The sequence below is a fragment of the Galleria mellonella genome, unplaced genomic scaffold, assembly GCF_026898425.1.
Source record: "Galleria mellonella isolate WM207_F2 unplaced genomic scaffold, CSIRO_AGI_GalMel_v1 utg99, whole genome shotgun sequence".
Classification (NCBI taxonomy): Eukaryota; Metazoa; Arthropoda; class Insecta; order Lepidoptera; family Pyralidae; genus Galleria; species Galleria mellonella.
The window spans coordinates 806,632-833,866 of record NW_026442184.1 but is presented as its reverse complement, the minus strand read 5'-3'; the positions used below and the strand labels follow the sequence as shown (position 1 = coordinate 833,866).

Sequence of the window (27,235 nt, the reverse complement as noted above, 5' to 3'; positions counted from 1 at the left end):
CTTTATAATATAAAATTAAAATATAGAATCATATCCTAATAATTGAGTGATGGATGCTAGTGTAGCATGTACCAGTTAAGTTACTGTTTCACTGGACGCCCGTATCACGAAGAGACAGCGTACAAGTAAATAAAAGGAAATACAAACACGAGGCATTTATTTCCATACATAAAAAAAAGTAAAGATTGCTTAGCGATAAGGCCGCCTTTTGTGTCACTTCTCATTAATATTTACTGTATTTGTTATTTCTCTTTTTACTCGGTGCAATAAAGTGTAAATAAATAAATAAAAGTAAATAAATTGCCTAAAACACACACACAGACCAACTGTATAGAATATATTTCATCACAAAACGTTACAATACACTGTACATACATTGAAATCTATACATAATACAATAATATAATACAATCATTGACAAACAATTAATGATATAATTTAAAATATTTGAAACTGTAGGATAGAACTAACAGTCAGACCACCGCATGATCTACCAGTCACCAACGCTACGTGGATAGCTTACAAGATAATTTTACAAATAAAATAAACGTTTAAATCGAGAGGAACTTTAGACACATTAGAAACATTGACTATATATTAGTATATATATATATATATATAGCGCCTGCCTGCGACGTGGAGGCCCGGGTTCGATCTCCGGCCAGGTCATGATGGAAAACGATCTTTTCCTGATTGTCCTGGGTCTTGGGATGTTTATCTATATATGTGTCTATTATAAATATAGTACCGTTGAGTTAGTATCCCATAACACAAGTCTTGAACTCACTTTGGGGCTAGCTCAATCTGTGTGATTTGTCCGTATATATATATATATATATATATATATATATATATATATATATATATATATATATTATATTCTTATCATAAGTGACAAACGGTTACATCATAAAATCGTCTCGAATTCGCTTAAGAATCGAATATGCATATAGTTCTCGAATGTGAATCGATTACAATCATTGCTAAGTTGGAGGGCGGTTAGTGGACGCGCCTTTGCACTCGGCTTGAGATCGCGTACCGCCTTCGCGAATCAAGAATACATAGAGGACAATCAACTAGGAGATTTTCTTTATTTCATTATAAAATCTTAAAATACCAGAGGGAGACTTTGTACAAAAGTCGTTTGCTTGGGTACCTCTGTCCCATTCGTGTTTCTACCGTAAAGCAGTTGTTTGCATGGCTGTGTTTCGATTTAAAGAGTGGGATATGGCATGAATTTACTGGGTACAGAGGAATAACACCTGAGTCCTCAGGAATGACAACGCATGGGGGGTATCATGAGCGAATCAGTATACTCTGTTATGTCCATGGTACTGCTCATGTCTATAGGGGACGGTTACCACTTTCCATCAGGTGGGCCGTCAGCTTGTTTGCCACTCTAAGTTGTATAAAAAAAAAATATTGTTGTGAATATTATAAAGACATTTGTGTAAGCCTATTTAAACAACGGCTTCGACTTTGGCCTTTGGCGAGTATAATATCAGTGAGAAACCAACTGAGTAAGCAATTTTTTTATTCATAGTCTGTTTTAATTACTATTGTATGGATAAAAAGGCCATATTTTGGTCAAATATTTACATTTAATCATTAATTTGTATTTTACTTATCATTATTAGTTTGTTTTTGTTTTTATTCCTCTTGTTTGTACATATTTTGTTTGTGAACTCCTATTTTTGTTTCTCTGTGTACAGCGCCTTGTGTCTATATTGTTGCTACTTGTGAAACCTATTAGTGGCTTATTTTGTTATCCTAAAACTGTATCTATTTGCTGTAGTGTAGCCCTGGTTTTCCTATGAATAAATAAATAAATAAATAAACAGGATCCAGTCTAGGCAAGGTGGAAAGCGATACGGCACATGATTATATCTCAAGGAAGTGCACGCACCTTCTTAAGTGTTGTAATCGCTTCACCATCGTTAGAAGTGGGGACATACAAAACTCCCACCGCTTATCGGTGCGTAAACACCATGTCATTCTATGTTATGGACTCGCTAGCGATAATAACTCCATTGATAGACCCATTTGTCACTTATCTAGGAGAACATTTCAGACTTAGGGAATGACTCATCAAAATCGACCTCCGATCATTGATAACACATAAAAATCACTGAATTTTCGTTTCGTTATATCTTTCCTCTCTAACTCCGTGTATTATATATTACTTTTAAACAAAAAAAAGTATTTACAGGGTCATTTTTATATGGCTGTGCTTTTATAAAATGACCTCATTTCCATGCCGAACTTAAATAATTAATTAATATATTCTCAAAGTAACTTTTGCCCTCAGCAAAATAAACTTTCGTAACCGTATGTCTGATAATCGCTACAAAATTCAAATGGCATTTGTTTGACAAAAAAACAATTGGTACTTAAATGCGTATAAACAATCCGCTATATACATGCCCACTGTTGTCTGTCGTAAACTTTACAACTACACCGACGCGAGCTTATACAGTTTTCGTTGACTACTAATATCTCCGAAGTTACCATAACACCATGGTTTTTCAATGAGGTTTTTAGAATGAAAACTCTCTGATCGCGATTCTAAGTCGTATAAAAAAAAAATATTAAAAAAAAAAACGATTTCCGCGTGCACTATCCGATAGTTTAATTTCAAGCATCTCGAGATTTCGACGTGCTCGCATTCTTTATGTTTATCGACGTTGCTAGCCTGCGATTTTTGTTTTGGTACACTAATATAGTTTCTAAGAATCTCGCTAGATGGCTAAATACTCGTACTGCTATTTGTTGTCAAAGCGATGTGTTTTAATGTTGTAAAAAAGAAATACGCGGTCAGAGAGCTAAAGAACACCACAATTGGTTCACAACTGACGAAGGTATTTTAAATAAAATATAATTGAAATGAGAATTTTTGGAGCCGATCAAAAAGCTACGTACACGTAATTGTTTATACAATAGCTGCTACATACAACATGAATTTACGATCGAGCAGGTATGATCGACTTGCAGTGTTGTGTCCTGGAGCCAGTACGAGGTCGAGTCACAGCCAGAAGCGCGCGGTGCAGCGGTAGCACGGCTTCAGCCGCTATCGAGAGCCGACCTTCTGCTTCAGTGCGATCAGCTCGTCCAGCTGCGCCTTGTACAGCTGCGTCACGTCCTGCCAAACGTTACCACAACTGTTACAGTCGACCTCCCAAACAAGCTAACGCTTTTGACTGGTAAAAATTAAAATGTTATGCCAAAAAATAAGATTTCAATCTTGACAAAATTAATACTGGACTATAGTACGAAGTATAGACTATAGGACGAAAGTACAAATCGATGGAGACTGGCGTAAATATTATCTGATGACCGTCATCATACCAGCCTTTAAACGTCCACTGCTGGGGGGAAAGGGATTGTTAGTAATGGAAACTAAGAATCCCATTGCTAAGAATATACCTAACCATGTCAGTCACGCGGTTCCCTTTGGAAACTACCATTCATGATTAGTTACTGATGAATTCATCATGATGGGCTAACTGGCCTGTTTTCATTCTCATCTATCACCCTTCACTGGTGCTCCGCCAGCGTATCTCTTTAGCCGCAGGCGGGGTTACCATACCATTTATATTCTCCAAAAAAAAAACCGTCCACTGCTGAACATAAGCTCCCCCTTTGGAGGTTTGCCAGTAGTTGCCACGCTTGACAGTCGGATTGGCAACCGCAGTCAGGCTTTAGAGATGTTTTAAAAGGGACGCTGCTGCCCATCTCTCACCTTCCCTTAGTCACCTCTTACGACACCCACGGGAAAGGAAGAGGTGGCCTATTCTATGCTGGGACTACACGGCCTTTTTTTACTGTCCAATTGGGAATTTGTTTTTTGAAAATTTGAGAAACAGTCTAAACTTAATAAGCAGTTAGCTTATGCTGTATCAAATCGCAGATTAAGTCAACTAAGACGCTTAATCTTCCAATGGCGAACTAAATAATTTTGGAAAAAAAAAAATAAGCAGTTAGCTTAAAAAAGGTAGATTTCGATGATTTATTATTTATATGAATAAATTAGAAGCTAGATTCCAGAGTCTGTATTTCCAGATCACTATAATATGGGGTCTTTCAAATGTAGAGTGAATAGGCTTCATTTAATTTTTTTTTTTTTGCACTATATATATATATAAAAGGAGACTAGATGATCAAGTCACCTGTAGATCGAGTTTAAGCTCCTCCATTTGTTCTTCCTTCTCGCCGTACATCTGCAGCAGCGCGTCGTATTGCTCCTGGACGCTCTGTGATAACATATCATAGATAATCGTATTACTTCGTTTTAGTAACAAATTGTTTAAACTCGCTTAATATTCTATGGAAATACTCGTAAGTTATTTTTTTTATACAACTTACAATGGCAATCAAGCTGACGTCCTACCTAATGGAAAATCGTAACCGTCGCCTATAAACATGAGCAGTACCATGGACATAGCAGAGCATACTGTTTCGTCTATGACACCTTCCTTGCGTTGCCATTCCTGAGGACTCAGGTGTTATTCCTCTGTACCCTGTAAATTCCAGTGAATTACTCTGTAAATGACATTATTATTCCTGTAAATGACAGTTCATATCTCACCCTTTAAACCGAAACACAACCATGCAAACAACTGCTTTGCGCTAGAAACACGAGTGGGACAGAGGTACCTAAGCAAACGACTTTTGTACAGTTTCCCTCTGGTTGATTGGTTCTGGTTGGTGATTTCCACCTGGCGGTGCAGTATGTCTTCTTCTCCCACAAATTCCTGTCAACTGTAACTTTTGGGATCATATCTCTTTTATGCGTATACACAGCACATGCATCTTTTTTTCGGCCATCCCCTTCTGTTACATCCATCCACATTTATATAAGTGTTAAGACATTTTTTTAAACATGACTTTCATTTCTACGCATGACATGACCATACCAAGACAATCTATTACTTTGTAACTTCCCTGTTACTGGTGCAACTGTTCGACTTTCCCATACATCCTCATTTCTTATTCTGACATTCATCATTACCGCACACATTTACTTCAATATTGGCGTTTCTGCCACATGTGTTCATCATTTATGCATCATTTTTTTGAGCAACAGCTCAATCTATCACTATTAAATTATTATATTATACTGGGGTCGCAGCTGAGGAGCTATAGTGTCGAAAATCAGTGCTGTAGCTTGTCAAGTGCAGCATAACACTGTGGGGATCACTGTGGCAAATATTGCAAAACACTTTAATTCCTATACAAGTTAATACGTATGAACCTTTTTTGTATGTGTAACAATGTTTGCTGAATGAATTACAATTTATTTATGAGGCACGGAGAAGATCATAAACTGTTGGTGAACAATATGTCGAATCACAATATTTTGGTGACACGGTTAATTTGCGGTTAGAGGAAGTGTCACCGAGAGCGGGTGTGGTGTGGTGTGGTGAGGTGAGGTGAGGTGTGGTGTGGTGTGGTGTGGTGTGGTGTGGTGTGGTGTGGTGTGGTGTGTGTGGTGTGTGTGGTGTGTGTGGTGTGTGTGTGTGGCGGCGCACCTGGTAGTGGTCGAGGCGCGCGTGCAGGCGCGCGGCGAGGCGGCGCAGCTGGTCGCGCTCGGCGGCGAGGCGCGCGTGCGCGGCGGCCAGCTGCCGCGCCTCGCCCGCGCGCCGCGTCAGCGCCGCCAGCGCCTGCTCCTCGCCCACCGCGCCACCACCCACGCTGCCACCTCCCACGCCGCCCTCCTCCTCCTGCGCACACACCACCGCTGTCTACACTCAAACACATACGACAAATACACCATCTAAACTTTACGACAACTATTTTGATTGCAATCTTCACTCATCCTACATTTTGGAAGTATGTGGGAATCTGATATTAAAAGAACAAAATATCACCTCCAAACGCTGTCACTTATAGAATTAATGATAACTATATACTGTTTCCTTCAAAAAATTATGATCACTTTCAGGAAGTTGTTCCAGAAGCAGACTTGGCGACCACGGAGCAACCCATCTCGGACGTGTTACCTAGCGTAGAGGTGGTTGCCGAAACGCCTTCAGAAGCGGATGTGGTCGGAACAACTTCCCAGGACATAGAGCATATGAGGAGCATACTAGAGGAGGCGATTCTAGAGATCCGAAGAACTCCCCTCGAAGAGAGACCGAAGCTTCCCCGGATATATCCAAATGTGGCGACGCGGGATGCCATTGAGACCACAAATACACTGCTGCCTCAATACCTTGAGGGCAGCGGTGACCTGGGAGAGACGAGCTCAATCTTATTCGGCGCTGCGTTGGCAGTATGCCGATATACCGGCGCAAAAATGCCCCGGGCTGGACGTAATATCCGAAGGGATAATGCGAAACCAGCCTGGAAAAGAAGAATTGAGCGACGGATCACCCAGGCCAGGGTTCTCATTGGCAGACTGCTCTGCTTCAGGGAGGGCAATACACGCCCGAGAATTATACGCTCCGTAAAAGAGGCCTTTGCTGGGACAGGTGTACGTCTGTTCCAGCCGGACTTCGAGCAAAAACTTGCGGAGCGTATAGATGATCTGTAGCAGAAGATCGCTGCATGGGGGAAGCGACTCCGACGGTACTCTGAGAGGGTCGAGAGGTATCAACAGAATCGTCTCTTTATGAGTGATCAACGGAAGTTTTATAGGAACTTGGAGCGCCCAAAACTGCAGCCCACAGGAGAAAGACCAGAAACAGCCAATTTCGTCGCCTTCTGGCGACAGCTGTGGTCTGAACCTGTGGAGCATGAGGAGGGCGCATGGATGCACGATGTTGAGGAAGCATGTGCTCGAATAACGCCGATGAACGCCATTGCCATTACGGAGGAAGACGTGGTTGCCGCGATCCGTCGGGCTCCGAACTGGAAAAGTCCGGGGATCGACGGATTGCAGCACTACTGGTTAAAGGCGTTCTCGGCCAGCCATGCGACCTTAGCCGTGCAATTCCAGAGTGCCCTCGAAAACAGGACGCTCCCAAACTTCCTTACAACCGGGATCACTCATTTAGCTCCTAAGACGGACGATACCGCGGATCCATCTAAATATCGCCCCATCACTTGTCTTACTACAATATATAAGACGTTAACATCCGTTCTGAGCGCTAAGATCTCTCGTCATGTGTACGAAAATAAGATCCTATCTAGCGCTCAGAACGGATGCAGGGGCGGTAGCTGCGGATCGAAGGAGCTGCTCCTCATTAACGCTGTCGCTGGGCACGTGGTCAAGAGGAACCGTCGGAATTTCTCCGCCGCCTGGATAGATTATAAAAAGGCATTCGATTCTGTGCCCCATTCATGGCTCCGGAGGATTCTCGAGCTGTACAAGATCGACGGTACAATTCGAGTGTTCTTGGAGGCATGCATGGGGCGGTGGACGACGATCCTGACTATCCAGGGCGAGCGATTGACGGATACCGCTGACCGGATAGAGATCAAGAGGGGAATATTCCAGGGTGATTGTTTGAGTCCACTTTGGTTTTGCCTGTCCCTGAATCCTCTCAGTACTTTACTGGGGAATTCGGGGACTGGATTTCAGTATCGGAGAGGAGGTACACGAGTGTCTCACCTTCTGTACATGGATGACTTGAAACTACTAGCTCCGAGTGTCGAACGCCTGACGGAGCTGCTAAATATCGTAAACGATTATAGCAGCTCTGTTAGGATGGCACTCGGAATAGACAAGTGCGCGGTCCTCCGTGTGCAGAGGGGACGGGTCACTCAAACTGAAGAGATCGCCACAGATCCCTCTAATATTAAAACCCTCTCCGAGGCTGAAACATACCGGTATCTGGGCATGTCACAAAACATCGGTGTGAGGGAGACGGATGTGAAACAGTCAGTTCGCGAGGAATTTTTTGCGCGCCTTACAAGAGTACTGAAAAGTTGCTTGTCGGGCGCCAATAAAGTCCGAGCTTATAACGGCTGGGTCATACCCGTACTCCTTTACACTTTTGGCGTGCTCAGATGGTCTCAAACCGAACTCGAAGCCCTGGATCGGAAAGTCCGCATAACTATGACCCTCCATAGAATGCATCACCCGAAATCGTCAGTCATGAGGCTGTATATCCCGCGGAAAGCTGGTGGTCGAGGCTTGTTAAGCGTTAAGACCATGCACAACCGCGAGATTGACAGCCTCAGGACATATTTTCTGGAGAAAAGAGACGAGGGTTTGCATAGAGAGGTCATAGAATGTGACAAAGGATTCACCCCTCTTTCTCTGGCTAAAGAGGACTGGAAAAACCGAAAACCCGAAGTTTTGGGTACCTCTCAGCGGGAGGCCGTATGGAAAGAGAAGGAGTTGCACGGAAGGTTCTTCAAAGCCCTTCACGGGCCGTACGTAAACACGAAGACCTCCGTGCACTGGCTACAGTTCGGTGATCTCTTCGGAGAGACCGAGGGTTTTGTTTGTGCAATACAGGATCAGGTGGTTAAGACGAACAATTACCGAAAGCACATTCTGAAGGATGGCACTGAGGACATCTGTCGAGCATGTCGCCATCCCGGAGAGTCACTCAGACATGTGCTTTCGGGTTGTTCAGCTCTTGCCAACACAGAGTACTTGCACAGACACAACCAGGTAGCCAAAATACTCCATCAAGAGCTAGCTCTGAAGTACGGCCTCGCGAATGAGAGGTTGCCGTACTATAAGTACGAGCCACAGCCGGTCCTCGAAAGCGACAGCGTCAGGCTCTACTGGGACCGATCCATCATCACGGACAGGACTGTTCTTGCGAACAAACCTGATATCGTGGTGATGGATCGGGCACTTTCGAGGGTGTTTTTGGTGGATGTCACCATACCGCATGACGAGAACCTCGTGAAAGCCGAAACCGAGAAGAAGAGAAAATATCTCGACCTGGCTCACGAGGTGACCGAAATGTGGGGGGTGACATCTACCGAAATCATCCCAATCGTTATGTCGGTGAACGGTCTTATCCCAACCAGTCTGGAACAACATCTCAGACGGTTGGGATTCCGAGGCGGCTCACTCCCGGGAAAGATGCAGAAAGCGGTGCTCTTAGATTCTGCCCGCATTGTACGCCGGTTTCTCTCCCTGGGGCCCTGAACCCCGGCCGACTGTGCTTCTGCCGGGGGTTAGTTGCCATCTCCTCTCCTTAAGAGGGGAGATGAGAATTATAGTAAAATTTAAATAATAATAATAATTTTTATTTTAGACTTTTTGGTCCATTAAATATTTATTAGTAACAATATTCATAAAACTAATGTTAGTAAATTTACATACACAATACACATACACACACATACACACATACAATATATTAAGCAGTATACAGATAATCACCGCTGCACAATTCCATTGGAAATTGCGCAGCAGTGATTAACGTACACACAGTCCAGCCTGCTTGCTATCATACTCAGGATGCTGTTGGTGCTGGCACGTACTCTGCGCACCAGGGATGCACACCTTTTTCGCATTGTGGCATAAAAACAATCTACACGATGCTCAGCGAACATCCCTGACGCGCTGCAGAATCGTGGCAGCCCCATCAACACCCTGAATGCGTTATCATATTGGATACGGAGGTCGCTGTAGGATTTTTGAATATATACAGCCCACAGGTTGCATGCATAGAAAGATGTGCAATGTGATCTAAATAGCGTAATTTTAACTTGTCTAGAGCACCGCGCAAACCTGCGTGCTATCATATTCGCCCTCACCGCCAGCGCCCTCCGCTCCCGTTCAATGTCATCATCATCTTTGAGATCCGAGGCCAATTGATGTCCTAAATATTTAAATTTATACACCCTCTTCAGCGTTATACCCTTAAGTTTAATATCTGGAAAGCCTATTGAGTTTTTGCCTCTACTCTCAAAGACCATGACCACACTTTTCACAGCATTGTATATCAGTCCGTGGCATGCAGCATATGACTCGCAAATAGCCACGAGTTTTTTAAGCCCACATATCGATGCGCTGAGCAGCACCATGTCATCGGCATAACTTATATTATTAACATTAATGCCGTCTATGTGACAGCCGACACGGGTACCACTTAAAGCAACAATCAGATCATTAATATACAGATTAAATAGTACCGGCGAAAACAACCCTCCTTGCCTCACGCCACACTGTAATCCGTATGACTGCGACATAGTCCCCGCCCATCGCACGCTATTGAGCTGATTTCCATACCAATATTTGCAGATATTTATGAGCTCTGATGGTAATTGAAAATTTTCGAGCTTTTTCCACAAGATGTCATAAGAAACCAGATCAAAAGCTCTCGACAGGTCGAGGAAGCATGCATGGACTGGCGTTTTTCGATTTGTATAGTATCTAATAGCATGCTTAACACAAAGAACAGCGCTTTCAGTTGACAGTCCGAACAATCAGTTTGAAAGCCAAACTGGTTGTCATGAAGTTTTATATGCTGAGTCAGTCGAGAGTTAAGCATGCTATCAAACACCTTTGAGACAACAGTAGCTAAGGAGATTGGCCTATAATTATTTTTGTCTGTTATATCAGAAATTTTATTCTTAACTACAGGTATCACCACTGTTCTAATCATCTCCTCCGGCATGTACGAGTGACTTATACAAAAGTTAAAGAGCATTGTCAACAGTCTCGCCAAGTGTGGCCCCGCATGTTTTAGATGTTCAATACTGAGACTGTCGTGTCCTGGAGATTTACCTCTACTCATAGATTTTATAATTTGATCTACTTCACTAGTACATCTAATTTCCACCACACGTCCAGTCTCAACATTCAACTCCACACGCGATGGCCCCAAAGGGGATTTAACAGTAAAATGATCCTTAAAAAGATCACCTATGTTCTCGGCATTACTTACGCCTTCAATAGACACAGGAAGGGTAGACTTTGTACAAAAGCGATTGCTTCATTCGTGTTTCAACCGTAGACATGGCTGTGTTTCGGTTTGAAGGATATGGCGTGAATTTACTGGGTACAGAGGAATAACACCTGAGTCCTCAGGAATGGCAACGCATGGGGGTATCATGGGCGAAACAGTATACTCTGTTATGTCCATGGTACTGCTCATGTCTATAGGCGACGGTTACCACTTTCCATCAGGTGGGCCGTCAGCTTGTTTGCCATTCTAAGTTCTATAAAAAAAAAAAAAAAAAAAAAAACTTAGCTTCCCCGTAGCCTTCCAAAAAGACCGAAAATCATTATTTGAATGATGTGAAGCTAGAATATCCATCTTTATTTGTTCTTCGTGGTCTTGACACCACTTTAGACCCATGAGCTTCACTCACAAACGTAAAACAGTTCGATGAACCCTTCAACATTTCTATATCTATACAAGTCCATTCCTGTTCCTCACAAAATATAGATAATTCCTTAAAGAATGATTCTGTGGGATGAGCATTGAAATCGCCCATAATATAAACACAATCCACATTATTACTGTCTATGATTGCACTTACCGAGCAGAGAATGTCCGTAAATTCCACTAAGTTTGTAGACATATCGGTAGGCATGTAGACACTCATCACTAGGATTGACCGCCCTTTTAACATTATTTTTATCGCACATATGCGGGGATTATCACATGGCACTACTACAACATTGGAAAATACACTGTGCCGCCAGAGGATCGCGACACCACCGTGCGGTCGCCCGCGCAGTATTCCCTCTGTTGTATCGATCGCCGACGTTCCCGTAGAGGTAAATTCGCAATCTATGCTGCACAAATATGATAGATCACTCGGCAACAACCACGTTTCTTGCAGGGCTATGATATCCGATCTTTTACATAATTCCCGTATCCCTTCTACAGAGCGCTTCACATTCTTACAATTGAAGGTAACAAAGTTGTAGATCCCACTATCCATAATTTTGGTGTGTAATGCCGTCAATGGAAATGTGTGCGTTTCCAGTCGATTTTTTTAGTTTAAAATTAATAAACCGTCGAAAAATTATCCCTTCTGGCCATATATTCTCATCCAAAAACAACGAGACTTTATTTTGTGCTACAAAGAATTTGAATGCATTGTAATCACATTGACGCTTAATGGATATTTTCTCTAATGCTACTGTTTCTTGTGTCATCTTACAAATGTATCGAACGATATCTGATTCTGACGTATTTTTATGCACATTAGTAATAAACAGTGGTATTTTTCTCTCAGCAGCTCTAAACATCTCATCTGTTCCGATTACAACTGTCCCTAATTTTCTTTCAATGCGTCTATTTTTTTTTTTCTTTTCTTCTCGACGATTGTCCATTCATTATTAGACCTTACGGCACCTGCATAAGATTTAACAAGTGTTGTACCTACTTTGCCGACCGTTGGCTGCGTGGACTGCCGGTTACATGTCAACAATGACTCATCGCGTTTCGTATTGTCGGTTACACGGCTATTTTCAGTTTCAAACGTTTGATGGAACGTTGCATCGATAAGTGTATCACTACTACCCTCCGGATAATTTGTGTTTATATTTATATTTCTATAATGTAAATTATGATCCCGTGTAGAAGACATTTCACCACTGGATTCATCTTCATGATTACTTATAGTAGACTCATCCATAACCGATAGAGCTATAGGGCCGCTGTCACGATAAGCACCTCTTTTTATGTTAATCTTAGCAGCAGAGAATGGTGGCGAAACGGTTTTTAAATTATAGCACTCCTTTTTAACTTTCTCTAGCTGCTTAACAGTTGCATACGATGATTTAATTGTTTTAATTTCAGACTGTACAATCAATAGATCTTTCAGGACTTTAGATACGTCCAAATGATCCCAGGTGATAGGTGGCAGTTTTTCAAGGTCACGAGCAACAAATATAGGCAGCATATCAGGATCTGTGACTTTGAAGAAGCTGAGTATGTCGTACAACAGACGATCTCCCCTTCCTTTTCCTTTACGTGCGATTCTTCGTAACTCTGAAGACACTGATTCAAATAGTAACGTATGTGACTTTTGAACTTGTTCACTTGTAAACGATAATGCACAAATTTTTACTAAGCTTTCTTCATCAGCTATCGATATTTTGTTCTGTATGTAAGATAGAAGCTCATCAATTACAATATTACAGGTAGCACATTTCACGGTACACGACATTTTTGCGGAAATATTTCGCGTATCAAAAAACACATCTAACGCCCGTGAACACGCGCATGCGATTGATAAACATTTTTCCAAATTATTTTAAAATGCATATGTTAAAAAGAAGTTTTATATTAAACGATATATTACTGATATAAATTAACTCACCATATTCCACAAGGAGTTAGACAACGAATCAGAAGCAACGGAATGCGGCGGCGAAATATCGCCACGCGTCGACATTTGCTCCTGTAACGAAGCAACATAAACAATAAAGAACTGGTCCAGTTTATATTTTAATAAAAGTTACAACTCTTTAGCAAACAAGTAAAAATGTGAAGTCAAAAATAGTTCATCCATATTATTTATAGATTACATATACCTCTAATAGCCTCATTTAACATTTCAAACCAAAACACAGCTTACAAGTACAACTGTTTATTGGCAAAAATACATAATAGAAGTACCTATTAAATGACTTTATTAGGACTATATTAGAATGTCCCAAGTGATTTTTTTTTGATGGGTGAAAATGGTATGATAATCCCACCTGCGCTAACGGGATACGCTGGCGGAACACCAGTGAAGGGTGACAGATGAGAATGAAAACAGGTCAGTTAGTCCATCATGATGAATTCATCAGAAATTAATCATGATAGTTTCCAGGGAGAACCGCGACGAGGTCGACCTGGTTGGGTATACTGCTAGCTAGCTGCTAGGATTCTCAGTCTCCATTACTGACAATCCCTTTCCCCCCTGTCCCAAGTGATTATATGTCAATTTGGGACTTTTTACTTAGATTCATGTCTGCCTGGTGAGTGCCAGGAAAGAGTTATACCAAGTGCAGGTAGTTACTTGTAGGACAGCGTGCCTGCTGCGCTCGGCCTCGAGTGCGTCCCGCTCGCGCTGCAGCGCGCTGTGGTCGTGCTGCAGCGCAGCGCGCTGGCGCCGCTCGTCCTCTACAGCACGATCCGCTTCCTCGAGCCGCCGCTGCAAATCCGCTAGAGCAGCCTCCTTCTCCGCTTTCAGCTTCTCTAGTTCTTCGCATTTACTGAAATAGGAAATTGCAGTTATTAAAAAATATATATAAATAAATATGTTTATGACTTAAAGGAAAAGTCAGAGGTTTTTTTTCGACTATTGTTGTGAACGCAATACTCAATATGCCTATATTTCGTGGAGCATATTAAAAATCAATATAGTAATTATTGTTTTATGATTAGTATGAGGCATATAAACTATGTCCATTGTTGCAGTTCACTATAGCTCATAGAATATCCCAAGGAGTAGAATTTCATTATTTGATCCGGCTTAAGGGACCAATTAATATATAAACAAAAATACAGAAACTGAATACAAGCGAATACACTAATGGACTAGTATGTGTGTTGTGAATTTTTAAAGTAAATGTGGCGAGCCTGCAGTGGTGTATGTGTAAACAAGGGAGGTAAGCTGAATGTACAGTGCTAGTATAGAATTTTTTTTGTAGAATTAATTGTAACTCAAAATTCGCTGTTCTTGTGAATTACGATAAAGAGTATTTAAAAAAGAATTTTTAATCAAATTAACTGGATACCACTGTGGCCAGGGCTAGCATTCCATTATCGTTCACTAAAAAATAGCTACAACGAATGTGTATGTAAAGATTTTTTTTTAAAGATGATAATAGAAATGTTACCCCGCTTGCGCTATTGTTATACGCTGGCAGGGCACCAGTAAGTAATGATAGGTGAGGACGAACCTAGAACTGACAGGTCAGTTAGTCCATCGTGACAAATTCACCAATGGATCAATCAGCCACGTATGTTTTCAGGGGGAATCGTGAGGAGGTTGACCTGATAAGGTATATGGTTGGCAAAGGACCTGTCAAACCCTATTACTAACAATCCCTTGCCCCCTATGTACAGATGCGAGGCCGTACTTGTGCAGGGTGTGGGCGTGGTCGGCGGCGGCGGCCAGCTGCTGGCGCGCGGCGGCGGCGTCCTCTCGCGACACGCGCTCGCTCTCCAGCGCCTTGGCCGCGCGCGCCTCCGCCTCCGCTGCACAATACAATGGTTCCTATGATACAATTGAAACCGAACCATGTCTAGACATGGGGAAATACGCCGCCGGCTGCTGCTGAGCGCGGCCGCCTGCGGTGGGAGGGCGCTACGTACCGAGGCGCTGCGCGTGCGCGGCGCTGGCGGCGCGGTGCGCGCGCTCGCGGTCCAGCGCGCCGCGCTGCAGCGCCGCCAGCTGCTGCAGCGCCGCCGGCTGCTGCAGCGCCGCCGGCTGCTGCTGAGCGCGGCCGCCTGCGGAGGGAGGGCGCTACGTACCGAGGCGCTGCGCGTGCGCGGCGCTGGCGGCGCGGTGCGCGCGCTCGCGGTCCAGCGCGCCGCGCTGCAGCGCCGCCAGCTGCTGCAGCAGCGCGCCGGCCGCCTCGCCGCCGCCCGCCGCGCCGCTCGCCGCGCCGCTCGCCGCCAGCGCCGCCGCGTGCTCGCGAGCCTCGCGCACCTGAGCCCGCAGCGCCTCCTCGCGCGACACCCACTTCTTCTCCTCTGCCGCACAGGACGAGTTCACATTAATTTTATTATGGGTACCACATCGACGGACTATGATCCTATCAACCTCGGATCCGTCAAACGTAACATAAAAAACACACGATAAACTCAAAGCAGCCAATGATTAAACGTGGAATTTTCCTTACTGGTTGATTGCTCTCGTCGGCCAAATTATCACACTATTCACTTAGGATGATATATGAAATAGAATACGAGGAGGGATCAAAAAATAGTGAGAATGAGATAGAATATAATGACTATTGATAACTTCATAATTTATTTTTCTACATAGTCGCTGAGTCTCTCTACACACTGAGTCCAGGGCTTCTCCAAGGATACAATCCCTTTAAAAAAAAAAATTGTCTTGATCCTGCTAAAAGCTCTCCACGGCATCGTTCACCTCGTTATCGTCTTTGTACCTGTTCCCCCTTAAGTATTCTTTCAATTTGGAGAACAGATAAAAATCGCTAGATGCCAGATCTGGTGAATAAGGGGGGTAGTCAACCAATTCGAAGCCAGCTTGCTGAATGGCGGCCATCGCAACTGCTGACCAGTGCGCGGATGCTTTGTCGTGATAAAACAGCACATCCCTTCGAAGTTTCCCTCTTCTCTTTGATGGCACTCCTCAACTTGGGAATTAAAGCTGCATAATATTGGCCTGTAATAGTGGTTCCACGCTCCAAGTAATCAATCAACAATATCCCTTCTGAGTTCCAAAATATTGAGGCCATAACCTTGCCAGCCGATGCTACGGCACGAAACTTTTTCGGGGTCGGTGATGATGGCAGTTTCAATTGCGAAAATTGTTTCTCTCGAGATCAAAATAATGGACCCATATTTCGTCCATTGTTACGAAACAAGACAAAAATTTTCAGAATCTTCTTGAAACTTGTTCAACAATATCTTCGAAATGTCAAGTCGATTTTGTTTCTGACTGTCGGTTAACATTCTCGGCACCCATCTTGCGGAGACGTTTCTCTTATTTAAAGATTGTTTCAATATGGATTGAATACTTTCATATGAAATGCTCGTTTTTTGGATTAAGTATTGGATGGTAACTCTTCGATCGCTCAATACAATTTTCTCGACTTTCGCAACATTTTCTTGGGTGACTAACGCCAATGGACGGAAGCAACGATGTTTGTCTTTCGTGCTCGTTCTCCCTACTCGAAATTGAGAAGCCCACCTTGCGACAGTGGAATACGGCGGAGCAGACTCTCCTAATGTTGCCTCCAAATCGCAATGAATCTCTTGCGTCGCTGACTTTTTTAAACAGAAGTATTTAATAACGGCTTGCACTTCATTTTTATTCTTTTCGAGAACATGATCCGACACAAAGGAAACAAATGATTACATTCAGAAGAAAACAAAGGAGAAACGAAGATTTTTTTCTTTATTAATATTACAAATATGTATCTGAGCTATGCCTGCCAGTATTTTTTTTTCTTACCAAAGAGTATGTCGTTCTTTCTACTTTTTGATCCCTCCTCGTTCAATGGCAATATCGTATAACAATTACTATTTTCCATCAGATGAGCACCAAATTATTTACCAATCTATGTTATACAATTCAATATAAACTAAAGCACTATCCACTTGATCCTTGCACAGAGAAAATTCAAGCATCTTCAATCAAATTCACCGATAATGTCTCAGAAATTACTGTGTCAGCAATCTACTGCCCTCTACGGCATGCATTAAATGTGAAAAACTACAAAGAATACTTGAGTACATTGGGACACCACTTTGTTTGTGGAGGTAACTAGAATGCCAAACATCTACATTGGGGTTCACGTCTTATAAACCCTAAAGGAAGACAACTCATTCGTGTTATGGAAGATCTCAATCTTGGTTGTTTATCAACTAGCGAACCTACTTACTGGCTTACTGACAAAACAAGAATACCAAAGTTATTGGACTTAAGAAAACCAGACTTATTGGACTTCTTTATAACCAAAAACCTTTCTCTTAACAACATGAGTACTGAGCAAATAATAGACCTTTCTTCTGATCATACTCCTGTTATCCTGAACGTACATTACAAAATACTACTTCAGGAAAAGCATCACAAAAGCAACACACCTGAGACATCAATTGGGAAAAGTATCGAAATATACTCACATCTATGATTGAATTAAAAATATTATTGAAATCCTCTGATGAAGTAAAAGATGCGGTAGAGGACTTTAATAGAACATTACATATTGCGGTGCACAGGTTTACTCCTAAGCGCAGAATACTGATCCCAAAGACACTTGTATATCCGACTTTCATAAAAGACAAAATCGCTGAAAGAACTACGTAAGGCTTGGCACAATACTCGGGATACAAAAGATAAAGCCGTTTTCAATAGAGAAGAATTGAAAATCTTAAACTTTATCTTAATCTTAAGCTATCTAAACAACAGGAATGTTCAAGAATATCTTAGCAAACTTATCCCAACAAACGACACAAACTATTCTTTATGGAAAGCCACAAAAAGCTTAAACCGTCCGAAAACACAAGTAGTTCCTATAAAATCTGGAGCATGGGCTCGATTTGATAAGAATAAAACGAATGCGTTTGCAACTCACCTGGAAAGTGTATTCTTTTACTACTGTCCTATTACTGTAAAGCACAGGAATATGATCAAATAGATACAATACTTTTAAAGAAATTACCAACGAAATTACTACTTGTTTCAGTTTTTAATACTTGTCTGATATTATTAACATTTCCCAACCAGTGGAAGATAGCAAAAGTTATTATGTTATTGAAACTAGGGAAACCTGCTCAAGAAGTGTATTCATACAGACCAATAGGCCCTATTATCTATCGTTGGTAAATTATTTGAAAAGGTAATATTAAATTGGATGGATCAAGATCTAGACAAAAACCTACCAAAGCACCAGTTTGGTTTTAGAGAGGGACACAGTTGACATCATAAACAGAGCTCTAAAAAACAAAAAATACTGCTCTGCTATATTTCTGGATATCAGTTAGGCATTTGATAAAGTCTGGCATGACGGGCTTCTAGTCAATATTAAACAGGTGCTTCCTTGATCTTTCTTAAAAATAATAAAATCGTATCTAAATAAAAGATGTTTTGAAATATATCATAACGACGAGCTTTCTAAAATGTATGAAATACTTTCTGGAGTGCCACAGGGCAGCATTTTGGATCCGGTCCTGTACCTGATTTTCACTGCTGATTTACCAACACTCGTAGATGTCACCACCACTGCCACATATGCGGACGACACAACCCTCCTATCTGTTCACGGAGACCCAAAAATAGCAACGGAAAATCTCCAAAGACATCTTATTCTGGTTATACAATGGTTTGAAACATGGCACATCAAAGTCGACAAATACAAATCTGTTCATGTAACCTTCACACTGAGAAGAAAAACATGTCCACCTGTGTTGTTATACAATGAACCCAAGCAAATAATGGTAACTTACCTGGCAAAAGCATATATAGGATTAAACGTAAACAACTAGACACAAAAATCCGAAGCTTGTACTGGCTAATAGGACGACAATCCCGACTGACATATGATTGCAAAATGACCATATACAAAACCATCATCAAAGCTATTTGGACAACTTTGGGGCTCAGCTAGTAACAGCAATGTAGAAATACTGGAAAGGTTCCAAAGTAAGACAATAAGAAACATACTCAATCATCAAACATCAAACTGAAAACGGTAAAACAGAAAAGCGAGACATTCAGCAAACTAAGGTTACATTGTATATTTCTATAACTAATAATGCAACTTTTAAAATATTTGTAGTCTAGTGTTATTTAATTCATTATAATTGTACCCGTAACCGACGAGCGTGTATGACAAGATTTGAATGTCGAAGAAGCGTATAATCTATTTGGCGTTCCATTGTTTCTGCCTACCCTAATGGGAGACAGGCGTGACATATATATATATATATATATATATATATATATATATATATATATATATATATATATATATATATATATATATATATATATATATATATATATATATATATATATATAACCTATAATAGGAATGTGCATTAATATTGTATTATATTTAATGTTTGTTATACCTATATGTTATAATGCAATATGTTGTTGATGTTCCTTTAAATAAATAAATAAATATTATCAATCCAGATTAAATAGGCATAGGAATGAATTGGCCGCTCAATTACAAGGATCGGGAAGTATTAGTTTCTCCCGATTAAAAAGACACAGCATCCAAGGACTGGTAGAAAGATTTGCAGACAGAGACTGAGAGCTGATTAATGAATTGACCTTATCATATAATAAATAATTTAAACCTGACATCCAAACAGTAGATTGCATTATTATTCTATAAGGAACAGATTGCCAATGAGCAGATTAGAAAAAGAAGAAAAAAAATTAACCTTTTTAATTTCTAAAATCAAGAAAACCACAGTCTAATCCTAATCTAAAAACAGGAAGGAGAGGGATTGTTAGTTATGAGAATCTAACAGTTCCATTACTAGCAATATACTCTATCAGGACAAGCTTAATCAATGTATGCTTTATGAATTCATCACTATGAATTCATCATTCATTCATTTTTTTTTAACTCGCTATTTTTGTTGCTTTGTGTACAGCGCCTTGTGTCTATATTGTTGCTACTTGTGAAAACCTATTAGTGGCTTATTTTGTTATCCTAAAACTTTATCTATTTGCTCTAGTGTAGTCCTGGTTTTCCTATGAATAAATAAATAAATAAATATATAAAACATATCATACCCGTATAGTGTATTTATGCATCATCAATATTGTTTGTCAACAGTTTGAATTATTTATTTATATATTTATTTATTAAATCCACTAGGTGAGCCTTACAGTCTTTCAATACGCTCACCCAGGAAAGCATGAGTACAATAACATATAAAAAGGAATATTACACATATATAACAAGAATAATAGAAAAAGATTTAACTCAAACTTATTTAATGAGTAGGGATAATATTTATATTATTATATGTATCACACTCATATATAACAAGAATTGTTTATAATTACTCCTCTCCATCCAAAGGTTGCCTGGAAGAGATCGCTAGAAAAAGATTATTTCTTGTAATTATTTATATTTATAATAAGTTTACTATTGTAAACAAAAAACATCTGAACACAAATATTCTGTGGTCACTCGACAAAACTCCAGCAAGTTAGGGGCAAATACATCCAATTGCGGATACTGGCTCAAAATATCATTGAATAGTTTCAATGCAAGAAATAGGGGAGCCTGCTTAGCTGACTCTGTTTTTCGTAATGGAACATCAAATAAGTGCCGTCGACGTGCTCTGATTATAATCTATTACTTATCATCTTTAATTTACAATATCTATTAACGGCAGCATTCATGGTGTTTGGACCATACAGATCTAGTTCATCCTCATCTATCATATCTCACTAACGCCACACCAGCATGTACCGATAGCGCAAACGGACCTACTGTTCCATTTTCACCCATTAAAAAAAAATCCTTTCAACATTAGTAATAATGATAAATGAGTGTGAAGTTACCTCGCTGCAAATCAGCGCGCAGCTGGCGTAGATCGGCGGCAGCTTGGTCGGCGTCGCGGCGCGCGTGGTCGGCGTCGCGCTGCAGGCGGTCGGCGCGGGCGGCGCGGCGCGCGGCGTCGGCGGCGCCGCGCTGCAGCTCGGCCAGCTCGCGCCGCGCCGCCTCCAGCGCCGCGCGGCAGCTCTCCAGCCGCGCCTGCGTGTCCTCCAAGGTGCCCCGTGTCTGGACACCACACAGATAAATACTTTACATTTCCATCACTACCACAATACATTAAATGTGTTTCCGACTGTAGTGGTACTTTTTTTTAATGGATATTTAAGAAATGTATTTTCAAATCGATAATTTAGTTTAAAAACAGATACTAGATGGCGTTGTTGACAATGTAAAATTGGCTGTTAAGGTTTTCCTGTGTTTTGATGGCCTGCCCTTAGAGAGAATTAATTAAACAATCCTATCATTCCTATTGTATTGTGATTGTTTTTAACTCAGATTTTTGACTAGCGGTATCTAGTCGTTCAATAGATGATAATGAAATATTTAGAACCTCCATCTTTTTAAGTTGGTTGAAAACTAAAATGATTTTACTGAATATCAGAAACTTGGGTACTCAAAGATCAGAAACCATGTCCAGAATTATTCTAAAACCCCAGAAATTACTAGTGTTAGTAATTTACTGTCAAGAATACACACAAAAAGCATACAGACCAATGAAAACTATTTATTTATTTATTTATTCATTAGTACAAATATGTATACATGGCGGACTTAATGCTAAAAGCATTATCTCCCAGTCAACCATAGGGAAGTGTCAGAATACACGAATATGATACACCTATCCCCCGATTTACACGGTACTTGTTTTACACGTTTTCGCTTTTACACGGTTTTCCAAATAAGTTTTTTTTTTTTTGTTTTTATCGCACTCTACTAAATGCTACTGTGTTTGAACACGTGCGCTGTGTACACATCTCACGGGGAATCCCGAGCTTATGTGCTGACTTGCTGCACATGCACACTGTGTCTGTATTTCTTCGCATAAAATTAAAGTTTTATCTACGGAAAATTGTATTTGAGTGAAAGTTTCACAGTGTCAGAAAGATTTAATTTTTCATATTCGTAAATTACAAGTGAGTGCATAATTAAGATTTTTACAAATTAACATAATGTAAAAAAAAAAAAATTATAGGCTTATAATGTCGAAAGAAGTTAAAAGAAAAGTTATTTCTTTAGAAATTAAAATCGAAATTTTGGATCGAATCGATTTTACAAAAAATTCGAAACAATTGTTAATAACCGATTTTATTACCACCTCTCAGAATGTAAATATTTCTGCTTCAAACATCGAATCGGCACAAATCACTTCGAGTGATGAAAGTGAATTCCAACCTTCGATTCCGAAAAAAAGAATGTGAGTAATTTCTGATAGTGATGAAGGATAATAAAACACCTTTGGTTTTATTTTTTGTTCTTCTGTTTAATGCATTGTAATTAAATAAAAAAACAGTGTTTCCGTAATATATTACATATTTTAACCTGTCAATGCATTTTATTTTTATTTCTGTGTACACCTAAAAATATTGAAAAAAATCACAACTGTTAAGTAGCAAAATTATGCATTTTCTGCAAGCTTTTCGATTTACACGGTTTTGACTTGAAAATTTTTACTTTTCGATTTACACGTTTTTCTCTGGAACGTATCTACCGTGTAAATCGGGGGATAGGTGTACTAGTAATTATTGATATACATACATACTAAAATTACATATATAAACGTATAAATATATATAAATAACAAATATACTTACACATATATGATATATACTATATTATAAACGAAATTGAGAATACCTCGATTAAATCTATCTCCAATTTCTTATTGGCGGTGGTGAGGTTGTACACTGCCTCTATTTGATTTACTTCTAGCTCTTCCTTGGCGGCCATAGATCGCTTCAGCCTGTCCATCTCGGCAGTTTGGTCCGCTACCTTGTCTCTGAACATAAACATGACACATTTTTTTCAAACTTGGAATGGCAAACAAGCTGACGGCTCACTTGATGGAAAGTGGTAACAGTCGCCTATAGACAGAAACAGCACTATTGTACCCCTCAGAGGTGGGTAATATACAATATCTATTGGGTTTTTCTGAAATTTGATGACCACCTATCGCGTAATCGCTCATACCAGTCAAATATCTACATTCGGGGGGAAAGGGATTGTTAGTAAAGGAGACTGAGAATCCCATTGCTAGCAATATACCCAACCAGGTCGACCTCCTCGCGGTTCTCCCTGGAAACTATCATGATTAATTCCTGATGAATTCATCATGATGGCCTAACTGGCCTGTTTTCATTCTCATCTATCACCCTTCACTGATGCTCCACCAGCGTATCCCGTTAGCGCAGGCGGGGTCACCATACCATTTTCACCCTTAAAAAAAATCTATATTCTCCTTTATTGGGTTCTGTTCTGTTCTGTTTGATAACAGATATCTAATATATCCATTATGGGGCCAATATATGTGGTCATGGCTGGAAAGAAGCCATATAGTATATTTAAAAAAAAAAGAATGATTTGAATTTTTGCATACCATTCTTGTATCTCTTCATGTAATGTTTTATAACTATAATTTTGTTATATAAATAAATATAAAAAACACTAGTGGAACTATAGAAGTGGTATCATTTTGAAGTGCATCGTCTAATATATATAGATATTTTGCCCAAATTTACCCTACACGCAAACACAACTAGTACATGTGTGCTAAAGGTAGTTATGAAGCGCAGACGACATTAATACAAAGTTTCGCTTTAAAAATATAATGGAATTGATTAGGGTTTTGCTGGTATTATAAATTAGTTTTAAAAATTTTATAATTTTAAACAAAACCTGAGAAATTCGTAGTATTTGGATAGACAACCATTTTGAAGGACTGTCAAATCCCTTATGCTTATACTTTATTATAGAAATAAACAATGATAAAAATTCAAAACTTAAATTCTTTTTATTTTTGTAACTACATATGTATTTATATGTAAATATGTATTAATAACTTAAAATGTACATTTATTTATCCACATATAGGCATATCTCTATATGTATTCAAAAAATAGAGTTTCCTGCCTCCAGTCAAGCTGTTTATAATTACTCCTCTCCATCCAAAGGTTGCCTGGAGGAGATCGCTCTTAGCGATAAGGCCGCCCAATGTTTTCTTAGTATAATATTTCCTTGTAATTGTTTGTATTTATAATAAGTTTATACTGTTGTAATCTTATGGAGGAAACAATAAAGAGTACCCTATCTTTGTATGACAATGACTCTATTTCAGACTTCATTTGGAGGCCTAAAACTTAGGAGTAGCGAGGTGAAGAATGGTAAGACAAAGGGTCATTTTACACTGAAACTGTTTCATCTTTTACTTACCTAAGACTTTTAATGACTTGCTCGTTGTCCTTCTCCTTAGCCCTCAACTTCTTGATTATATTTGAATGCTGCAGTTGTTGCCTCGCCAGCTTCTCGCCCTCTTCTTGCAGTTGAGCTATCACATCATCTTTCTCCTTCAGTGTATTCTCAAGTTCTGATGAGTTTTTTCTTGATGAAGACTCAGATTTTAATGTGTCTAGCTGTTTTCTGAGTTGATCCTAGAATGTGCAGGTCAAATACAAGTTTACTAGTTACCATAAAATACATAAACATACTCATGACTGTAATCTCTGATAGAGTAGTCAGAGGCCTTTGTCCACTGTTACTATTGTGGTAAATGGTAACACAGACATTAGTTGGCATTTATTTAAAAAGTCTATATAATTACGTAAATACTCAAAACATTAACTGTAATAAAAAAAAAAGACTAATGATTTATCTTAAGTGGCAACAATAACATACCTTTTCCCTAATGGCTTGCTGAAATTTCTTTTCCAGTGCTGACATTCTCTGGGTATAATCCTCTGTTATCAAGTTGATATCACCACCTTCATGTTTCGCCATCAAAGATTCCACCTGCGTCTTCAAGTCAGCATTATTCTCAGCCAGTTCAGCATTACTTCTACTCACTTCCATGAGCTTGTTCTCCCTTGCCTCCAAAATTTCTGCCATTTCACACAGCCGCCTCATCAAACGATCATTTTCTGATCCCTGACTCTCATCACTAGTGTTACTCTGTACAGACGCTTCTGATAATTCTCTATTGTGTCCACGAACTTTGGAAGCCAGGGATTTTCCCAGAACCAAGTCCACAAGGTTAGGGGAAGTAGACTGCTTAAAGGCATACTTGCCTGGGCTGTTCCTGCAGAAGCCATGTCCATTATCTCCATTTGGACTAGGTATAATTTCTATATCTGATGACGTAGCTGTCTCTAGCTCATCCCCTGATGTGTGCCCTGATGTCCTATCTGAACCAATCTTGACTAGATCACTCTTACTATCTGAACTTATTGGTGAAGTTCTCTCTTTAACGCTGCTCTCTTTTTGTGAAGACTCATTGCTATCAGTGGAGCACTGCTGTTTCTCAACATTAACAAATACTGAACTTTCTGACCTCAACATGTCTGTAACTTTTACATCATAGAAAGAAGATGAGTCACTCAACTTCTCAATCAATATGTCCTCTTGTTCATGTTCTTTTTTCTGTTCTTCAATTGCAGTGTCTAGTATGATGCTATCATTGTCAGCATTCAACGTCCGATCAGACCATGAACCATCATTGGAAGAGTTTTCACTCACTTGCATTTTGTAAGGTACAACAGATTGGTCCAAATGTATAAAGTCTTTGTCTATTCCTCTTCTAGGTTCAGTTCTTGTGGTCTTTTGGAAGGGGCTCACAGGTTTCTCCTCAGTATCTAAAACAGTGGGGGCTGTGCATTCCGAAATTGAATTGTAAGACATTGTATCTTCATCGTCATCAGCCACCAAACTTACACTATCAGCAGTTTCGGGTCTTTCCGTTCTATCACCGACAGGAGTGGACTTCTTGTCACTAACGTCACCAACAGGGGACAAGTTTGAGGGAGAACTGTCAAAACCAAGGCACTCAATAGAACTCGGGCTGAGGAGGCTGTCTGGCAACACTTCAACAGATTCTGAATTGTGTTTTGTTCCAGTACTGCTACTGTGGGACATAGATTGACATGACACTGCTTCTGAATCAGGAGTTGTCTTCAAACTCTGTGAAAGTACCTCCACAGAATCTGAACTATTCCTGCTCGACACGAGAGACAATCTATTCGACTTTGTTGAGTTACGTCTATCTTCATCTTTGGAGAACATTTCATCTTTACTACTTTTAAATTTAGACTCTAACCCGTCCCCACCATCGGACATAACAAGCTGGCTTTTAGAGAACAAGTCATCTTGACTGTCGTACTTACTATCAGATATTAAATTCATAGACTTTGCTTTTGGTGGTTGAATAATAGTAGAACCATCACCACTCTTAGGTTGTTCAAAAAATGACCCCGCAAAAGAGCCCCATACGCTTTGCGACGTAGATTTGGAAGGACTCTCAGTGACCACGGGCTGTTCTTTAATTGGCTCATCTTTGGTACTCTCAGCGCTGACAGTTAGGCCCCAAGAAGAAAAGAAATCAGAATTATCTTTGGAGGGCGTATTGCTGTTACCTGGCGAAGATTTGCCTCCCGCTGTACCGCTATGAGATGGAGGCTCGTCCTCTTGCTCCTCACTACTTTCATCCTGTATATCTAGAGCTTTATCGATGGTTTTCTGAGCTTCTTTTAGTGCAGATTTTGCTAAACTCGTCAAACCCGACGTGTCGAACCAATTCATATTGTGGTCGCATTAGATAAACACTACACAAGCCGTAGAATTATTGCAATTATATTATCAACAAGTAGAACTTCTTTAATGCATTAATATTACGAAAAAAATATTTGATTACTTCAAGAATCACAACAGAGCACAGATGACGTTTCCATTTTGTTTATTTTCTTCATTCAGTTTTCGTCCTTCACCGATTTAGTGCCGTAATATTTTATTACGACATTTAGAAACAAATATGAAATAAATATATTATGTCAAAAATTATTGTAAATTGTGAGAAATTTTGTAATTTATTAGATACACTGTGGAAAAAAATTATATCAAATTTGACATTTCCCTGTTATAAAAAAGAATGTCAATTGACTTGTA

General features: G+C 40.1%; 3 protein-coding genes across 3 annotated transcripts; all 3 read right to left on the bottom strand.

Moving 5' to 3' along the window:
* Positions 1–2,870: 2,870 nt before the first annotated feature.
* On the bottom strand, positions 2,871–27,176 carry LOC113521475 (TATA element modulatory factor). Its single transcript, XM_052902988.1, has 11 exons — positions 24,977–27,176; positions 24,515–24,732; positions 22,943–23,084; positions 21,094–21,313; positions 15,339–15,560; positions 14,945–15,062; positions 13,879–14,074; positions 13,192–13,272; positions 5,529–5,741; positions 4,167–4,250; positions 2,871–3,139 (listed from the first exon to the last, which is right to left on the bottom strand). The coding sequence occupies exons 1-11, from the start codon at positions 26,870–26,872 to the stop codon at positions 3,068–3,070; spliced, it is 3,462 nt and encodes a 1,153-aa protein (XP_052758948.1). The 5' UTR covers positions 26,873–27,176; the 3' UTR covers positions 2,871–3,067.
* LOC128202476 (uncharacterized) lies at positions 10,907–11,831 on the bottom strand. The gene has a single exon (XM_052902987.1). It carries the CDS (start codon positions 11,803–11,805, stop codon positions 11,140–11,142), a length of 666 nt encoding a protein of 221 aa, XP_052758947.1. The 5' UTR covers positions 11,806–11,831; the 3' UTR covers positions 10,907–11,139.
* On the bottom strand, positions 12,127–13,139 carry LOC128202475 (uncharacterized). Its single transcript, XM_052902986.1, has one exon. The coding sequence runs from the start codon at positions 13,036–13,038 to the stop codon at positions 12,142–12,144; it is 897 nt and encodes a 298-aa protein (XP_052758946.1). The 5' UTR covers positions 13,039–13,139; the 3' UTR covers positions 12,127–12,141.
* Positions 27,177–27,235: the final 59 nt, after the last annotated feature.

Bases quoted from the DNA above. Each gene is read 5' to 3' on its own strand.
- LOC113521475 (XM_052902988.1), bottom strand. From the start codon at position 26,872: ATGAATTGGTTCGACACGTCGGGTTTGACGAGTTTAGCAAAATCTGCA. The intron at 23,085-24,514 runs GTAAGTAAAAGA...GTTTATGTTCAG, and splicing joins CAAGTCATTAAAAGTCTTAG to AGACAAGGTAGCGGACCAAA. The intron at 5,742-13,191 runs GTGAGTTAATTT...GTTTGAGTGTAG, and splicing joins CTAACTCCTTGTGGAATATG to ACAGCGGTGGTGTGTGCGCA.
- LOC128202475 (XM_052902986.1), bottom strand. From the start codon at position 13,038: ATGTCGTGTACCGTGAAATGTGCTACCTGTAATATTGTAATTGATGAG.
- LOC128202476 (XM_052902987.1), bottom strand. From the start codon at position 11,805: ATGGATAGTGGGATCTACAACTTTGTTACCTTCAATTGTAAGAATGTG.